This window comes from Crassostrea angulata, chromosome 7 (genome assembly GCF_025612915.1).
Source record: "Crassostrea angulata isolate pt1a10 chromosome 7, ASM2561291v2, whole genome shotgun sequence".
In the NCBI taxonomy this organism is placed as follows: Eukaryota; Metazoa; Mollusca; class Bivalvia; order Ostreida; family Ostreidae; genus Magallana; species Magallana angulata.
This window is the reverse complement of record NC_069117.1, coordinates 45938033-45955559: the sequence shown is the minus strand read 5'-3', so window position 1 is coordinate 45955559 and position 17527 is coordinate 45938033. Positions and strand designations below refer to the sequence as shown.

The 17527-nt window shown below is 35.8% G+C and overlaps 3 protein-coding genes across 5 annotated transcripts; 1 reads left to right on the top strand and 2 right to left on the bottom strand.

The window, feature by feature from the left end:
- Positions 1 to 186: 186 nt before the first annotated feature.
- Positions 187 to 2026, bottom strand: LOC128156557 (long-chain-fatty-acid--CoA ligase heimdall-like). Its single transcript, XM_052818732.1, has one exon. The coding sequence runs from the start codon at positions 1895 to 1897 to the stop codon at positions 191 to 193; it is 1707 nt and encodes a 568-aa protein (XP_052674692.1). The 5' UTR covers positions 1898 to 2026; the 3' UTR covers positions 187 to 190.
- A 2862-nt stretch (positions 2027 to 4888) lies between these two features.
- Positions 4889 to 8466, top strand: LOC128156132 (retinol dehydrogenase 7-like). The gene is made up of 4 exons (XM_052818151.1): positions 4889 to 5705; positions 5835 to 6096; positions 6362 to 6525; positions 7859 to 8466. The coding sequence occupies exons 1-4, from the start codon at positions 5372 to 5374 to the stop codon at positions 8080 to 8082; spliced, it is 984 nt and encodes a 327-aa protein (XP_052674111.1). The 5' UTR covers positions 4889 to 5371; the 3' UTR covers positions 8083 to 8466.
- Positions 8464 to 16841, bottom strand: LOC128156133 (nicotinamidase-like). 3 transcript variants are annotated; one of them, XM_052818153.1, is made up of 7 exons: positions 16785 to 16841; positions 16314 to 16379; positions 13984 to 14276; positions 12520 to 12674; positions 10998 to 11151; positions 9547 to 9633; positions 8464 to 9470 (listed from the first exon to the last, which is right to left on the bottom strand). In XM_052818153.1, the coding sequence occupies exons 2-7, from the start codon at positions 16328 to 16330 to the stop codon at positions 9334 to 9336; spliced, it is 843 nt and encodes a 280-aa protein (XP_052674113.1). In that variant the 5' UTR covers positions 16331 to 16379; positions 16785 to 16841; the 3' UTR covers positions 8464 to 9333. The 3 variants fall into 3 exon arrangements, with proteins under 3 accessions (XP_052674113.1, XP_052674112.1, XP_052674114.1); XM_052818152.1 differs by having other exon boundaries at positions 16669 to 16793; XM_052818154.1 differs by lacking the exons at positions 16314 to 16379; positions 16785 to 16841 and adding an exon at positions 16280 to 16299.
- Between the last annotated feature and the right edge of the window lie 686 nt (positions 16842 to 17527).

Below are 17527 nucleotides of genomic sequence, written 5' to 3'. Positions count from 1 at the left end.
ACCGTCAAGTTTATGTCTCACAGCCTCCGCTATGGCGTGTCTATCAGGTTTACCACTAAAAGTTAGGGGGAACTCTTTGAATTCTATCACGAGACAATTTTCTAGTTATAATATAACAAAACAAAAAATCGCAGTACAAGAGTACCTAGAATTGATATAGTTTCCAATATCAATTTTGACAATCCTGTAATTAGTGAATATAATCGTACTTTGTACCGTCAAGTTTATGTCTCACAGCCTCCGCTATGGCGTGTCTATCTGGTTTACCACTAGAAGTTAGGGGGAACTCTTTGAATTCTACCACAACTTGGGGAACGTACAGTGGTTCAAGCAATTTATCTTCTGTGGACACACTGAACGCTTCCCGGACAAAATCTTGGATGTTCTCGGTGGTATCGTTGCAGTCTTGGTGGTAAATTACAGCGGCGCAAGGCACGTGGTACTGCGTCGATTTCTCTACCACTGGTATAACAACCACATTACTAATAGTGTTTCTGTATTTCATGACATTCTCAATTTGGAAAGGATAGATCTTTATACCGTAGACTTGCAGCAGCCCTTTAATCCTCCCCTCCACAACCAAGGACCCTTCTTCCGTGACGAACCCACCATCCTCTGAGTTCAGCCATCCGGTTCTTAACATGTTCTCTATAAATGGACTCTGGTGGTTAAGGTATCCCGTGAATCTTTTCCGACTTCTCACTTGTATTTGACCTCTTTGTCCGACAGGAACGAGGTATCCGTTTTCATCTGTTACTTTTAGTTCTACCCCAGGAAATGGCCGTACACTTAGAACCTTTTCTTTGAAGTTCTTGACGTCATCAGCAGAATAAAAACCAGTAGCCAACCCGCCGAACTCGGTCATACCGTACATGTCTGCCAGTTCATCGCAGATCTTGCCAACACAACTAAGAACGGAAGGACACCCAACAACGCCAAGAATAACAATACTTTTAAGCTTGACTGGAGACTCTACCTTCAGCAACTGGTCAATCACAGGAGGAACCAGCACTGCGCATGTCACATTCTCTTTCTGTATAATATCAGAGACTGTGTCAGCCAGGACGACCAGAGAAGAACTGCCAAAAGAATGAGTGGCGACGACTCTGGTTCCGCCACTTACAATTTCCCATAGCGGGTATCCGGCACTCCATGAGAATTTCCGGTCATTGTAGAGTACATCATCTTGATTGTATTTTGTAGAAACCCCGGAGGTGTAGTTGTGGGCCATTATCACGATAGCGTTATGAGAATGTGGGATAGCCTTTGGTATCCCCATGCTGCCAGAAGACAAGAAAATGCCTCCGAGGTCCTCGGGATCGAGGCGAGGAAGCTCGGCATCAACATCGGAGTAAAAATCGGACATATAATGTTTGAAAGACAGATGATCACAACTGTGAAAAGATATAACATGTTCAAGAGTGGACACGCTATTCGAGTCGATTTTTTCCAGAGACGAAATCTTCTCTAGAATGTTACTTACTATAGCACAGTTTTGTTCTTCAAATCCGGGATCAAAAATTAGCAATTTGACATTACCAACGCTACGAAAAAGGTCCACAATGTTGTTTCCATCTTTCCGATAAAATGTAAGGTAAAGTGGACACCCACCTGCCAACTGTATTCCAAAGTTAGCAATGAGCCATTCAGGCACATTTCGACCACTAAGGCCGACAATATCATTTTTCTTCACACCAAGGTGCACGAGATTTTTTGCAAACTTTGCTGACTTTGTATAGAGTTCACCGAAGGTTAAGACGGTACGCCTGTTTTCGCCGTCGATGAATACATACACTGCTTTTTCTGGCGTTTCAGACGCCCTTCTTTTCAGTAATTCAGGGTATGTAATATACGGTACATCGAGAGCCTTTCTTGATGCCAAATAGCTGTCCTCCATATTTACAACCTAGTTTTTTTGACAGCTCACAGCGCCTTCGATTATGACCTAGTTTTGTTTTACTGAAAGTTTGTGGAGCGTATCTGGAGCGATAACTCCAGGTATGAAAAAACCCCAATGCTGATAGCTTTTTTTCTAACGTTCATACGGTAACTTTCACACTGTAATTAAATGCATATCATGTTTGCTTAAATTGAACAAAATTGATAAACAAGTTTAAAAAGTCTACCAGTTCTGCATCGTCGGAAACCCACGGTCGGTCTCGCTTCTCTTACCGTGGGTTTCCGACGATGCCAGTTCTGAAAATTTCTATTAAATCTGAATATCATTTTCTGTTTATGTGGTCTGTATACCTACAAAAGTGTTACGAACTTCATGTTAATTCATTACACACTTACAGTTGGATTTTTTTTTCAACTCGAATAAAAAAGAAACAGTTTTTAAAATAGCAGTAGTTTTAGATATTTTCAATAAAATAGTTTGTGTTTTATCGATCTATTTACTCGTGATACACACATGCGCGTATACGTACGCACACATAAATTGTTATATATATAAACACCCCCTCATATCCCCATTTTCTCACAAATTAAAAAAAAATGCTGACCATTTTACATACCATCAAGTTAATCTTTTGATAAATTTTAAGATGTGCATAAATTTACTTAACAAAAAATTAAGGACAAAGGTACGTCAGTTTGATAACACGATGTTCTAGTGTCACTCAAAGAAAAAGCCAACATCAAGTTAAAGCTCATGTCAATTCCAATGATTAAATACATAAATCAACACAAACCATGTTTAAAGATTGAAACATCGTCTAAAACTACTGCTTTTTAATCAGAAAATGTTTGTTTTAATAAAGTTGAAAAAATTTCCAGTTGTACAAATGTTCGTAAAATATTATTGCCATTTTTTTTACAAGTGTTATAGACGTGTTTTAATGGATTAGTTTTCATATAAAATGAACTGAGATCGCGTTTTTAATATTATTGAAGATGATAGCAATTATAGTGAGTGAAGGAAATAAACTGCGCAAATTAAGCCATCGTTGGTTCTATAATGATTTTCACAGAAACCGTTTATTTACTTTTTTATATATATATATATATATATATATATATATATATATATATATATATATATATATATATATATATATATATATATGTATATATATATATATATATATATATATATATATATATATATATATATATATATATATATATATATATATATATATATATATATTTTGTTTTTACCACTTTAAAATTAGGAGAATCATGTTTTTTGATCAGTTTCAAAACAATTCCAGGCTGATCAAATTTTAGAGTATATTTGAAACTACATGTACATAGTTATACAGAGTTATGCCACCTTCTCTAATAACAGAAAAGTATAGGCGGTGGAAAGGGTCAAACAAAACCAACAGACTCGTTTGGTGGCAGGGGGTAGTTTTTTTGGCCGAGGAAATGTGAGGCAGATAGTGCTCAGATATGTGATTTAATTTTTCAGTGGATTTTTAAATTTGCTTAAATTGGTTTTCATGCAGGGGACACATGGCCCCGACTCTTGAGAATTTTTAAACATTTCAGAATAAAACAAGTACAACTTACAATTTTTTTTTTTTTACAATTTTCTTTATTTACCAATTAAGGGCCCTCAAGGGGCAACATGAAGACTGTACATACAACATCCAATGTACATAAAACATTCAATAAACATGTACAAGAGGGAAAGAGTTGGGTGACTGAAAGAGCTAGGACAGACATGAACATTTAATTAACATATAGCACTCTAGAAAATAGCCAGGGACGGTCTCAAAATTTTCTGAAAAATTGCCCTTTTTTCACATTTTCACTAGTCCAGCAACACGCTCCAGTCCCGAGCAACTGCCATAAACTACCATAGGATTGGTAGCTTAAAGCTGCTTGGTCCGATTTTTTTGTAATTACAGTATCAATTTTTTTCATACAAATCATTTATCTTAGAAAGTTAAGGACTTTCTCCTATTTACACCAGCAGAATCAGTCTCCTTTCAAAGTTAGAAATATTCAAAGTAAATAAAAATAATTTCTCTTTGGGCAAACGAAAAAACAAACCAAAATGCATCACGGGAATGTTTAGAAAAGGAAACCACTTGGTTTCGTCCCCCGAATGATTGGGGTTATTCAACCCGCATGCTATGCATCGATTGTAAAGAAAGCAGACTTTAGAAATATTAGCGAACAAAACGTACACATGTTTATTTGTAATTTGTCTGATCATTTCGACCTTTATTTAAAGCGATGTCAAATTCGTAATACAACTATATACCCGTCTCGTCGTCAGGGGTGAAATTTAATATTAGGCGAAATAACAAGGTACCTTTCAATGTCGTTTGTTTTGTTAGCAAATTTTGTACGTATTTTTCTTCATTGAAATTTGGCATAATTGATGGGTAAAACTACTTCAATGTCTATTATTATACATATACTAAGCATAGCCATTGTTTAAAAGCGTGCATAAAATTTGATATAAAATCGGACCAAGCAGCTTTAATGTATACCCATGCAAATAATCACCAATCGATGGGGGGGGGGGGGTCAATCACCTTCTTTTTGAGTGACATTTCGTGTTCTGAACCCACCCTACTTTTCAAGCACAAAACCGAAAGTGAAAATTTTGGCCACAATTTCGCATTTTCATTCCATATCTGATGAAAAGTGCTACCAGTATTAAAGTGTCATATATAAATGAAATTGACATGAGCTCTTCTATCCACAAAATGAATGCAATAAATATTCTAGCAATGTATACCCCTCAAATAACCAGCCAAACCTCAGGTTCTCCCTTTATTTCAAAATTTTGACGGGTCTTTCCTTCGAAACTATCCCCTGCCACCTTTGTAAAATTCACAGACACAGATGCAAAACCAACAGTCATTTAATGCAGTTTTTAACTATTTCAATTCTGGTTGCAATTTCTCCATGGTACGTTGTCTCTTAGAGACGACATATCCAAGTACGTTTTCTCTCAGAGAATTGGTCAATTAGTCAATCCAGATTACGTTTTCTCCAGGTTACGTTTTCTCCAGGGTACGATTTCTCCTTATACCTCTTTTCACACCATCTAGCGCCTATTCAGTAAATGACTGTTGGCTTTGCATCGGAGATCGTTCATTTTGCATCGGTGTCTGTTGATTTTGCAAACGAGTCTGTTGATTTTGTTTTAAGCTGTTCTGTTTGGTAATTCAATATGTTTTTAAAAGAATAATTGTTCGTTTTTCATGAACGTATTTTTGTAACTTTCCGTCCGCTATAGAAATGCAGCTACATGTGCATTTCCTATTTCCTTTTCACATTTCTCTTAAGTCATGCGTGGCGTTTATCTACTGATTAAGTGATTTAGCAAAGACCGACGAATACCTGTTGATATAGTTCCAGCACACCTGACTTTTCTCATTGCGGCTTATCACTGGACTCTCAATAGATGACCATGGGCTGTTTAATTCTAGCATTTATTTTGGTTATTTATATTGCGTATAAGATCTACGAGTACCAAAAAGGTAAAACTTTTATAGAAAAAATAACCAATCGTTACGTGTTTATCACGGGCTGTGATTCCGGATTTGGGAACGACTTGGCCCAGTTATTGGACAAACAAGGGGTGCCAGTGATCGCCGGATGTTTGACGGAAAAGGGCGGTGCGGACTTAAAAAAGAAAACGTCATCTCGATTACGTGTCGTGCAAATTGACGTCACAGATCAAACAAGTATCCGAAATGCTGTGGAATCTGTCAAACGCATTATTCCCAGGTCAGAAGGTAAGATTTTGCCTAATATAAAAAAAAAACGGAACCCGTTCGTGCATTATGTGAAAAAGACGAGTTAATTATAACATGAAATCTTTGATTGCGCAACCCCTGTAAAATGACCCATATATTTTTCTAAAGGTCTCTGGGGACTAGTCAACAATGCAGGGATTCAGGTGTTGCACGCGCCGCTGGAATTCCATTCCTATGAAGCCATATACAAGTGTTTGGCTGTCAACTTGTTTGGTGCTATTGAGGTGACCAATGCATTCTTGCCTCTCATTAGGAAGGCTAAAGGAAGGGTTGTTTATACTACCAGTGATTGTGCATTCCAATCTTACGCATGTCGAGGACCTTACGTCATCAGCAAAGTTGGATTGGATGCTATGGCAGAATGTTTAAGGTTTGAAACATATCAAACACGACTGTCACTTATGTTTTTAATTACTTATACTATCATGGTAGCATTGCTCTTTTGTAATTCATGTATTACATGAAAATTTTAAAATATTATCGATCCTTACAGTATATGTTTTTTTACACTATATTATACTTACTACGTTCACTTAGCATTGAAATCTTATTCCTTTTTGAAATGTTCAATGCATACTTTAGATAATAGTGGAGACGTTTCTCCTGTTACATTCATGCTTAGTCTTTCTGTGTAGACGTGAACTTTATTACGCTGGCGTGACGTTTCACACCATTCAACCTGGAGCATTCAAAACCAGCATCGTAGATCCAGAGGAGATGAAGTCCACCCTACAGAAGGCGTTTGACGCGGCAGACAGTGAGGTACAGGCTTTCTACGGCCAAAAGTGGTTACAGGAAAGTGAGTAGCAATCACCAACGAATCAACATATCCTTTCTATGTTAATTATTGTCTTATCGTTTATAGCAATATATCACCCAAATTTTTATCATAAGAATATGAAAGGCAACAAATTTAAGAAAATACCTGTAGTACAAATGTCGAATAAGAAAACAACAGCTTCTGGTTCTCCAAATTGGATTATGAAGTAAGATAAGTCTTGCCAAGTTATTCATTGATAAACTTAAAAACTAAAGGTACTGTGAGCAAACTCACAATTGATACCCCCGCTAAGAAAAAATTAATATTTATACATTTTGAATTATTGGTATACTAAGCCGGATTTTTTCCGAAATTTTTTTTCCACACATTTTTTTTCCCAAAAAAACAAATTCATTGGGGCAGGCCATTTTCAGAGAGACGGGGATGAGAGTCTAAAAATAGTTTTATGTGGCCTAAGACAGGCAAGCTTTGTGTCAAATTTTAGCTTCTAATATTTCCATTAATACAAGACATGACACAGACAGAATTTAGCATTTTTGAAACAATGACCTTGAACTTCCTCAATTGACCTTGGGTCAAGGTCATGACAACCCTTAGGTCATAAGCAGTCTTTGTGTGAAGCAAAAACTTCCAATGTTTCCCCATAAGAAAGATATGGACCGGACTCGAAATTTGCACTTTTTCTGCCAGTGACCTTGACCTTCCCCAAATGACCTTGGGTCAAGATCATGACACTCCCTTAGGTCATAAGCAATATTTGTGTGAAGTAACAACATTTAATGCTTCTCCATAAGGAAGATATGGACCGGACACGAATTTTGCACTTTTTCTGTCAGTGACCTTGACCTTGACTGAATGACCTTAGGTCAAGGCCATGGCACACCCTCAGGTCATAAGCAATCATTGTGTGAAGTAAAAACTTCCAATGTTTCCCCATAAGAAAGATATGGACCAGACACGAATTTTGCATTTTTTTCTGCCAGTGACCTTGACCTTGCCCAAATGACCTTGGGTCAAGGTCATGACACACCCTTAGTTAAGCAATCTTCGTGTGAGGTAAGAACTTCCAATGTTTCTCCATAAGAAAGGTATGGACCGGACACGAAATTTGCATTTTTTCTGCCAGTGACCTTGCCCAAATGACCTTGGGTCAAGGTCATGACACACCCTTAGATCATAAGCAATCTTCGTGTGAAGTAAGAACTTCCAATGTTTCTCCATAAGAAAGATACGGACCGGACACGATTGCACAGACAGACGTTAAAAACAACCCCAGATGTTACAATTGCTATTTAAAGGGTAACCTATACAACATGTACAACCATTTGAATATACTTACCTGTTTTTGTAGCAAAGGAGCAGTTTGTTAGAATACCAAATGGCCAATGTGAGGACCTATCAGGGGTAACCAATGCACTGCAACATGCTCTGTTTTCCGTTATGCCCAAAAGAAGTTACCTTTGCGGTACAAAGTGCAAATTTGACTATTACCTCTATCAGTTACCAGGGCGGATCCACACGTGGCTACGGGCAATGACTCCGCCCCCTGATGCCGCCACACAGTCAGACCACTGAAGATTTCGTATACAAACGATGTATTTTTTGGCATAGTCATATTACTTCTGTGTAATGTTTATGTAACGATAGCAGCAAAATGCTTATTATTTTCATTTGTTGCTTTGCATATCACTAACTTAGAGCATAAAAAGAGATAATATTTTAGTTTGTTTATCGCCGTTTTGACATTTCTTAAAATTGTTTAGAAATAAAATATAATGCAAAAAAAAAAAGCTAAACAGAATCAGGATGTCAACTTTATAATTTGGCGCCAAACTGACTTCTAATTAATGAAGCAGTGTCTAGATTCTGTGTTGGTTGTTCTGCTTTCCAATCTCTTTATTGTTTGATATGTCCAATATTCAATCTTCATTATAAATAAATTTGGTGAAGGCACTGCAATGTGATTTTGTCTTTAATTCACAACCAATTCACTATCAGCTGTAGTAAATGTTTAAAATTTACAGGTATTATAATTCCTTGTCTTTCATACATTTTGCATCACGAAATGGCATATGAGTTGTTTTGTAGGCCACATGTACAGTGTATATGCTTTTTATGGTATATGGCGCATGGGAAATATTATAAAGTCATAAAATGGTTTAATACACAGGCACGTAGCATCGTTTTTGAAAGTGTGTGGGGGGGGGGGGGGGGGGGGGGGCAGGCTCATTCAAAAAATCTCGACAAGCAAAAAGAAAAAAAAAAAAGGAAATTTCAACTTTTCCAAAATCTTCAAAATCCTAATACGTGGGGGAGGGGGGGGGGGGGAATATTACTTCAATTTCACTCCTCATTTACTTATTTCATATCCATTTTTTTTACATACTCCCAAAAAAGTGGGGGGGGGCAACTCCATGATAATTCTATTTTTTATATGTAAATTTTAAAAAATTTGTTCCTGCAAGAAAAAGTGGGGGGGGGGGGCAGGCCCCCCTCCCCGCCCCCCCCCCCCCCCCCCCTGATGCTACGTGCCTGAAACAACATAATTATGCATGTATAAACAGTAAAAGGCAAATATACATTGTAAACGAAAATTAAAGGTGATGAGTTTGGTTGGGGCATGGTCAAATCCAATGAAGCCGGAAGGGCTATATGATAGATTTGGTCACACCCCGACCGAAATTATCGCCTCTTAATTTTCTGGCATGAAATATGTGAATTATGTACTTTGTAAATACATATATACATGGAAAATATCTTTAAAGATTGTTGGTACTTAATACTCGGTACATAGCTGTACTATATATAACATGAAGAGTAATCAAATTAGAAAAATGCCAGTCTCCGAGAAATCACAAACGCTGCGATATACCAGATGAGGTGAAAGCACTGTGGGATGTTGCCGGAACTTGTCAGTTTCTCCATCAAATCTGGCATCTGCGAGGACTGCACAATATGGACGCCTTGAAAGAAAATATAGACTGGTTCTATTCGATTCAGTGGTAATAATATTATAGTACGTTGTGAAAGTTTACTTACCGCGTTCTTTCATGTCATGCAACGCGTCTATTGAAGTTGCATTTGCTACGGCACGTGTGGCATCTTGTACTACATAAGCTTTGTAGCCTGGAAAAAAGGTAGACTTTTGTGTAGACATTGATGAAAGCAAAGTGAAAGTTACACTCAGCAACAAACTTCAAAGGACTTTTACCCCTAACGGCCAAATAGGAAAATATGACAGAATATGCATGCAAACGGAAACAGTCATTTGCATGCGTGGATCCAGGAAATCCCCCCCCCCCCCCCAGACCCGCGCATCGTTTTAACTGTCGTAAACTGGTGTCAGAAGAAAACGTACCATAGCCTTAAACTTTACAGAAAACATAACAAGAATTTGAGATAGTTATGAAAAATTATTTTAACACATAAAGAGACAGAAATGCATGAATTTTATGATTCATATCATGTATAGATCCAGTAAGGTACTTTTGATATGAACATTTAAAGGGACTTGGACATAATTTAAGCTCAAAATTTTTAAACTTTAATTTTCCGATTTTATTTGTAAAAATAAGATACAAACAAGGTAAACAATTTTGAGTCTTATACATGTGTGTATTTTATATTTGCTAACATAATTGCTAAATTACCATGTATGTTATTAGTGGTCTTCACTAAATCATAATAAACTTTATCCGAAGAGATGCATGCATGACCGACAATATTATACAGTTGTTGACTGGGCTCGAGGGCAACAGTTTGCGGTCCGACAGATCAACTGTTGACCGAGAAACAGTCAACAACTGGTTTGTTATATCCCTTCTAATCAATAACACGTTTTCGCGGAATGTGACGTCACCGGTCAACAGTATTTTTTAACAGTCGATTAACAGTCAAAATGCTGGACTTTTTTTTCGTGTAGAGTTATATAGTAACTGTTTTACAGGGGTATGACAACACTGTTTGTCACTGACATAGAGTCATATTGTCATCGACATGATCTACTGCGAAATTGACATTACATATGAAAACACACACTCATGTGGAAGTGTAGATAGTAAAAGCGCAACCGTAAAATGTATTTGAGTGTATTCTCCTTAACACACGACTCTATGAATTATCCATAAGTTTGTAAAATATGAGCAAAAGATGTTTTTACCTCTATAATTAATTTTTTTTTATTAAAAACCAAAAGTCGTATTTAATTAACCATACATTATTAATTAGGTATCAATATAATTATGCATTTATTAACACCACATTTTAACAACAAAGTGTTACTTGCAACCAAAACAAAAATGTCCACTTTCTTATAAAAAAAAATGTTAAAATTCGCACCCAATAATTAAGAGCAAATAACGGAATATGTTTCAGGTATGATACTCTACTACTGATCCTTCTGATACACTTAAGGGGTAGCATTCCACCTTAATATCTATGAAGTATCGTTTTAACAGTGTTTTTAAAATAAGACTTCTAGGAAATCATACCTAATTTCTTGGCATCTTTGGCTGTGTAATAAACACAGTAGTCCAGAGCAAGTCCTACTATAATAACGGTATCAACGTTCTTTTCCTTGAGTTTTGTGTTCAACTCTGTTTGACTGAACTCACCATTGTCAAAGAAAGCTGAATACGAATCGATCTAGAAATGAAAAAAAAATTGTTATAAAAAAATGAGAATAAAGAGGTCCCGGGGCCACATCGCTAACCTGATCAACAAGAGCCATAACTCTGATCAAATCAGCATTGCAGTATCAAAATCGAAATATCTTGACAATTAGGTACAGTAGATCTTGCCAAAGAATAAAAAAAATCAATTTTTATCCACATATTTTTATGGTAAACACCAACCCCCCTTTTTTTTGGTACTAGTGATAAGAGTTTTCTCTATTCCTATATCAAATGATTAGTTTTCTGTTCCCTAATACCCCCCTCCCTCCTGTGGCCTAACTTTTCTGTAGGGAATCATGGTTTGATCAAACTTAAATCTGCATAACCTGTGCTTTCACACAACTTTCAGCTTTTTAAGCTGAATGCATTTACAGAAATTTTTAAAGACTCTCTTTACATGTATATCTTCCTATGAAAAAAATGTGACCCCCCCCCCCACAATGTGGCCCCACCATACCCCAGGGATCATGATTTGAACAAACTTGAATCTACACTTCATGAGGATGCTTCCACCCAAGTTTAAGCTTTTCTGGGCAAATGGTTTCTCACAAGAAGATTTTAAAAGTTCTTCTCTTAATATTCTAAATATATAAAACTTTGATATCCCCCATTTGTGGCCCATCCATACCCAAGGGATCATGATTTAAATAAACTTGAATTTACAATACCTGAAAATGCTTCCACACAAATTTCAGCTTTTCAGGCCTAATAGTGTTTGGGAAGAAGTTTTTTTTAAAGATTTTCTATATATATTTCTATGTAAAAATCCATCCCCATATTGTGGTCCCATTCGGGAACCATGATTAGAACAAACCTGAATCTACACTACCTGATGATGCTTCCACAAATGTTCAAGCTTGTTTGGCCAAATAGATTTTTAGAAGTTCACTCTAAAAATATTTTCTCATATTCCTATGTAAAATTTGATCCCCCATTTGTGACTCCAACTTATTCTCGGGCACCATGATTTGAAGAAACCTGAATTTACACTACCTAAGGATTCTTCCAGACATATTCGAGCTCTTTTTGACCAAATAGTGTTTGAGAAGAAGATTTTTGAAGATTTTCTTTCTATCTATATATTCTTATGGGATCCCCCATTGTGCCCCCTCCCTACCCCTGAAAAGTGAAAAGTATACAAAGACAACAACGACAACACGGATTTAATTTAAGTAGAATTAACAAACGATACGCAAGTGCAGATAAAAATGTATTTATTTTGCGAAAAATCCGCGCGAAAAGTGTTCGAAAAGTATTGCCCTTATGAAGAACAGCAAGAAGCAAGAAATGGAAGCCAGGAAACATGAAGCATTATTAAGGTACATGTAAATATACGGACCTTGCAATGGTAGCCTTTTTGCACAACGACATCAGAGCTTTTTCTGGTAATGTTCAAAGCGAATTTTGCATCCGCTGTGTTTTTTATACAATGATCTGGCCACAAGACTTGGGTAATGTTGTATTGAGCGTCACACGTTGATTCGCAAAGGTTTCCTACAGTAAATAAACATTTTTAGTGCTTTAATGTATGACACATGTTGTAGACTAAACTTTGATTTTTAACGAACGTATTGGGCTACCTAAAGGAATGCTGTATTATCATATGTAGACAGAACTATTGTAGGCTTAAAAGGATTATTTATCTTTAGCGTTATATAAAACATGAAATAGTAGTCAATTTAATTAAAGTGACACGGTGACTCAAAAAAGATGTTTGACTTTTTTATTATAACAACGGAAATGAGAGGAAATATACAAAATTTCATCATATGGAAAGTTTCACACATTATAAGTCATCACCTATCAGTTTACAAGGCGTTAAACTCATCCGAAATTAACATGTAAATTTTGGACAGGGATTTGAGTGTCACGTGATTGCGATTGCCATCTAAAAATACTTACAGTGGGATTGAGACACTGAGAAAAGAGGTATTCTATGTCCGTATGAAGAAAAATGCATCAATTTTTATGGATTGTGCATTTTAATAGATGTGCAGGTCTTAAAGACATCTAGTTTCACTTAGAGCCATTCGTCCATGATATATGCCACGATGCATTATTTACATTTCCATGCGCCTGCGTGGATATGAAGCGGAAGGAAAGTCAATATTTTTGAGTTGGCCCAACGTTTAATTATATCTTTCTCCTCTAAATTCGATTTATTTACTTTTCAAAATGTTCATCTTTTTATGTGATATATGAAATTAGTTGAAATCGTGAAAAAAAATCGATATCTAGCACATCATGGGTTTTTTAATTAGCTGTGTTGTTACATTGAAGATAATAAAACATTGTACTCCTGAAGATGTTATACTCTGTCTCGAGTTTTTGCTTCCACTACTTTTTGCTTGATATTTCAATAATAGTAAATACCTTTGTGCTCAAACTACGTTCATCATTAATATAAAAAATAACCAGATTATCTGTTTTGAAACGCGCCCTCTACCGCTTCAGGTTTCAATACACATCCCAAAATTGAAAGTCTACGGAGATTTTGCATTGCATCAGCCATTAATAAGCCCGGATGATAACATTAAAAAATTGTGCGAGGTATCCCGAGTACTTGGTAAAGGAAAGTGAGGTGAATTCATAGTATAGGAAAAATCTTTAGAGTAAAAAAAGACTCCCATACTAAAAACTGTTTTGTATGGAAGTATTTTGAATTTAGTACATGTAAAAAGCAAAGACAGTAAAGAGCAGTGGGACCATCATCTATATTATTACTTACTTGTGCTGGAAAATAAATGATAAATTGAGTCATATACAATAGAAATCTTGTTTACAGCTTTAGGAGAAATTTCACCTGTACTGTTGTAGTGAAGAACTGTAGTGTCGTATGGGTTCTTCCCGTTGTGTTGAGATGCAAAGGAAACATGATTATCACAGTGCCAATCTTGGGAAAACACAACCAACGAGAAAAGGTTGTCGTAATTTTGGCGTATTTCATTGATAATTGGCATTACTAGGTCACCTTCCGTCACCGGTAAAGTTCCCGTGGGAAGAAAACAGTTTTGAACGTCAATCACAAGCAGGGCCACATTGTCCATGACAACAGGAACCGGAAGTGATACAATAATGAAGAGGAGGCTGGGATTTCTATAATAAATATGAATGGATATAATTTCATGAACATGTAACGCCAAAAGATGGAGATGGTATATTTAGTTAATAATAAATTGATAAAAGAGATTGTCATGTAAACAAATTATTAAAAATAAGTTAAAGCATATCAGGCATATCTAAAATTTAAAACATAAACAAATATTTATTTAAAACAGAAGGCTCGTGGGCCACACCGCTCACCTGAACGACAATTCTTGAATCCTTCCTTTTGAAATTTTAATATGAAATTCTTTAAAGATATTGTAAAACTCTCAAACATTCAAAAAATTCCCAATACGTTTAACACAACACAAAAAGAAGCCTACTTTTTGGACATCATATCTTAAGATCTAATAGATGCAACAATTGACCAATATGAATATCCTAGCCCTCAACATATTAAAGATTACAAAATCGAATATGAACTATTAACATCAACAATTAAAAGAGGCCCATGGGCCACATCGCTCATCTGAACAATAGTTCATTTTACCATTTTATTTTAGTTTTTTTTAAATATTTTCCCAATATATTTCAAAGTTAAACACTGGACCCCTCTTGTAGACCAAGCATTAGTCTAGGGTTACGATTTTAATAATGTATAATCTATATCATATGAGGATGCTTGCAAAGAAATCCAACAAATTGTAACACTGTAGTTCTTGAGATGAATATTCTAGACATTTTTCTAACTTTCAACCCCTCTTGAGAACCCAAGTATTAGTGCAGACGTCGCGATTTTTACAATTTAGAATCTACATAATTTAAGGATGCTTGCATAGCTTACAGTTTTTTGAGAAGAAGTTTTTTAAACATTTTCCTTATATATTTCTTTGCTAAACTTTAACCTCCTCTTGGAGCCCCAGTATCAGTCCGGGAGTCACGATTTTAACTTTTATAATCTACATTGTAGGAGGATGCCTGCATAGTGATCTCACAAATTGTAGCATTATAGTTCTTTAGAAGAATATTTTTAAATTCTATATATTTTTATGTTACTCATTGAACACCTTTTGCGGCCCCAGTGTTAGTTCGGGGTCATAATTTTATCAATTTAAAATCACTATATATACAAGCTTTGGTTTGAATATTAGCATTTTAAAGACATTCACCCTATTTCACTTTTCGCAATTATCTCCCTTTTATAAAGGGTTGGTTCTAGAGAAGAAGTAAGAAATGTGAAAAGTTTAAAGACGGACGGATGACGAGAAGTTTTAATTCTGGTACTGGTTATTCTGGTTATTCAAGAACCGTTAATAACATCGCAAAGTTTGTGTTTAGTGTGCACAGCACATCTTAAATTATTACCCTTGCTGAAGCTTTAAACTGTGTTACGCAATATGGAAATACCCTACAGTCTTTCAAGTGCATTAACTATTGCCTTTAATTATTTAACAAATAGACGTGTTGGTTAAATAAAAACCATAGTTGAAAAGCTTCTGAAATGCTCGAGTTAAAAATAAACCATCTCTAAAAACCGACAATGATATGTTTCAAGGGTTGAGTGTATGGGGAAGTAAAGCTTTTCCAACCAGGAAAATTTGGTCTTGTTCTGTAAATATATCATTAGAGATTAGCGAAAGTTTAGCATCGAACATGAAGCATTTTCTGAATTGAGCTGTTTGAGAGGGCTAAATGGCCGTGACCATTTTTACATTATATAAATCTGGTTAAAAAGACCTTCCTATAAATATATAGCAAAATATTTAAACTTTTATGCTAAAAAATACGGATTTTTTTGCAATGATTATTTATAGCTGAAGACGTCATATCTGAAACTTAAAGAAAAATCTGGCGGTTAATTTGTTGACCATTAGCCTCCATAAAGATGACTGTACAATTATTAGCCTCAAGCAAGTTATCAATGGATGGCTCTTTATATTTACGGCTAAGCCTAAGTACTTTACGAAACTGAATGTCTGGTCTTTTACACGTCGGTTTTCCTTATAACTAAAGGTATTGGTAATGTGTAAGAATACATAACATTTAATGAATACCGCTATTGTCACACTCTGAAGTCGAGGATCCTACCTTAGAAAGGTAAACATGCCTGCCTTGGTGGGGAGAAGCGATATTTGTCCTAAATTTCAACAGGTTCTACAAATCAAACAAAATCTGATTGGTTTATATACATCTATATGCATATGCATTCAAACGAAATTGGTGTCAAGTGCTGGTGTGTATCAATATATATAGCAGTGCGAGATATGTGTTCTTTTAGAAAGTTACGCTTCACAAAAATAAAATATAAAATGCTTTGAGAGTTATTAGTAGAGGGGAATGAATGAATAATCACTCAGAGCTGAAAACAATCAACTTCAGTTCGAGTATGTGTGTTTCGTCACACTTATTATTATGATAAAAACCAACACATGTATATACATACCTATTGTTGAATGAAAACGTACTGTCCGAAAAATTCAATACGGTATAGCACCAAATGTTAGGATCAGATAGCGAGATTTTGTTTACCGCTGTGGAACACAATGGATGACTACTCACCGATTGGCCAATAAACCGGGACAGGACCTCTCTTTCCCGTGCCATGTACTCAATAAATCAAAATAATAATAAAAGAAATTGACGTGGGCGATCGATGAAAAGTATTCAATAAGGAACTCAAAGCGGAGGGGAGTGGGGTGGGGGAGGGGGTAGGGAAGACTTTTGCATATCCTACCAATGAGACTAGGTTCAGTAATTTAACAAAGCATCAAACAGCACAAAAGAGCTTGACTCTACGCAATTTCTATTATAATCTGTCCCGAGTTTTTGCTTCCATCACTTTTTGCTTGATATTTCGATATTGATAAATACCTTTGTGCTCAAACTACCTTCATCCACTTATATGAAAAATGTCCAGATTATCTGTTTTGAAACGCCCCCTCTAGCGCTTCAGGTTTCAATACACATTCAAAGTAGTTTATTGGTAAAATGTCAAAGTCTACGAGTATTTCCGAATGGAGAAAAGATGTAAACATTTTCAATTATAACTCTCCGTAAGAAATTTGTTTTCGTTCCTGTGAACTTTTATGAGTGAAAAATGATAATTGTTCAATGAAGATATCTTGATATACTCCCCTTCATCGAATTCAACTGTATTTATTTGTGTATTTTTATTAAAAATCATCAAAAAGTGGAACGACTATAGGCTTGCATACATACCACATACTAGTGTCACATTTTAAAAACAAACCGCAATAGAACAGCAGATTGAGTGGAACAATGAGACAATTAAATTTATATGA

Bases quoted from the DNA above. Each gene is read 5' to 3' on its own strand.
- LOC128156132 (XM_052818151.1), top strand. From the start codon at position 5,372: ATGACCATGGGCTGTTTAATTCTAGCATTTATTTTGGTTATTTATATT. The intron at 5,706-5,834 runs GTAAGATTTTGC...ATTTTTCTAAAG, and splicing joins CATTATTCCCAGGTCAGAAG to GTCTCTGGGGACTAGTCAAC. The intron at 6,097-6,361 runs GTTTGAAACATA...CTTTCTGTGTAG, and splicing joins GCTATGGCAGAATGTTTAAG to ACGTGAACTTTATTACGCTG.
- LOC128156557 (XM_052818732.1), bottom strand. From the start codon at position 1,897: ATGGAGGACAGCTATTTGGCATCAAGAAAGGCTCTCGATGTACCGTAT.
- LOC128156133 (XM_052818153.1), bottom strand. The intron at 11,152-12,519 runs GTCCGTATATTT...TTTCATTTCTAG, and splicing joins AAAAAGGCTACCATTGCAAG to ATCGATTCGTATTCAGCTTT. The intron at 9,634-10,997 runs GTATGATTTCCT...CCTTTTTTCCAG, and splicing joins CAAAGATGCCAAGAAATTAG to GCTACAAAGCTTATGTAGTA.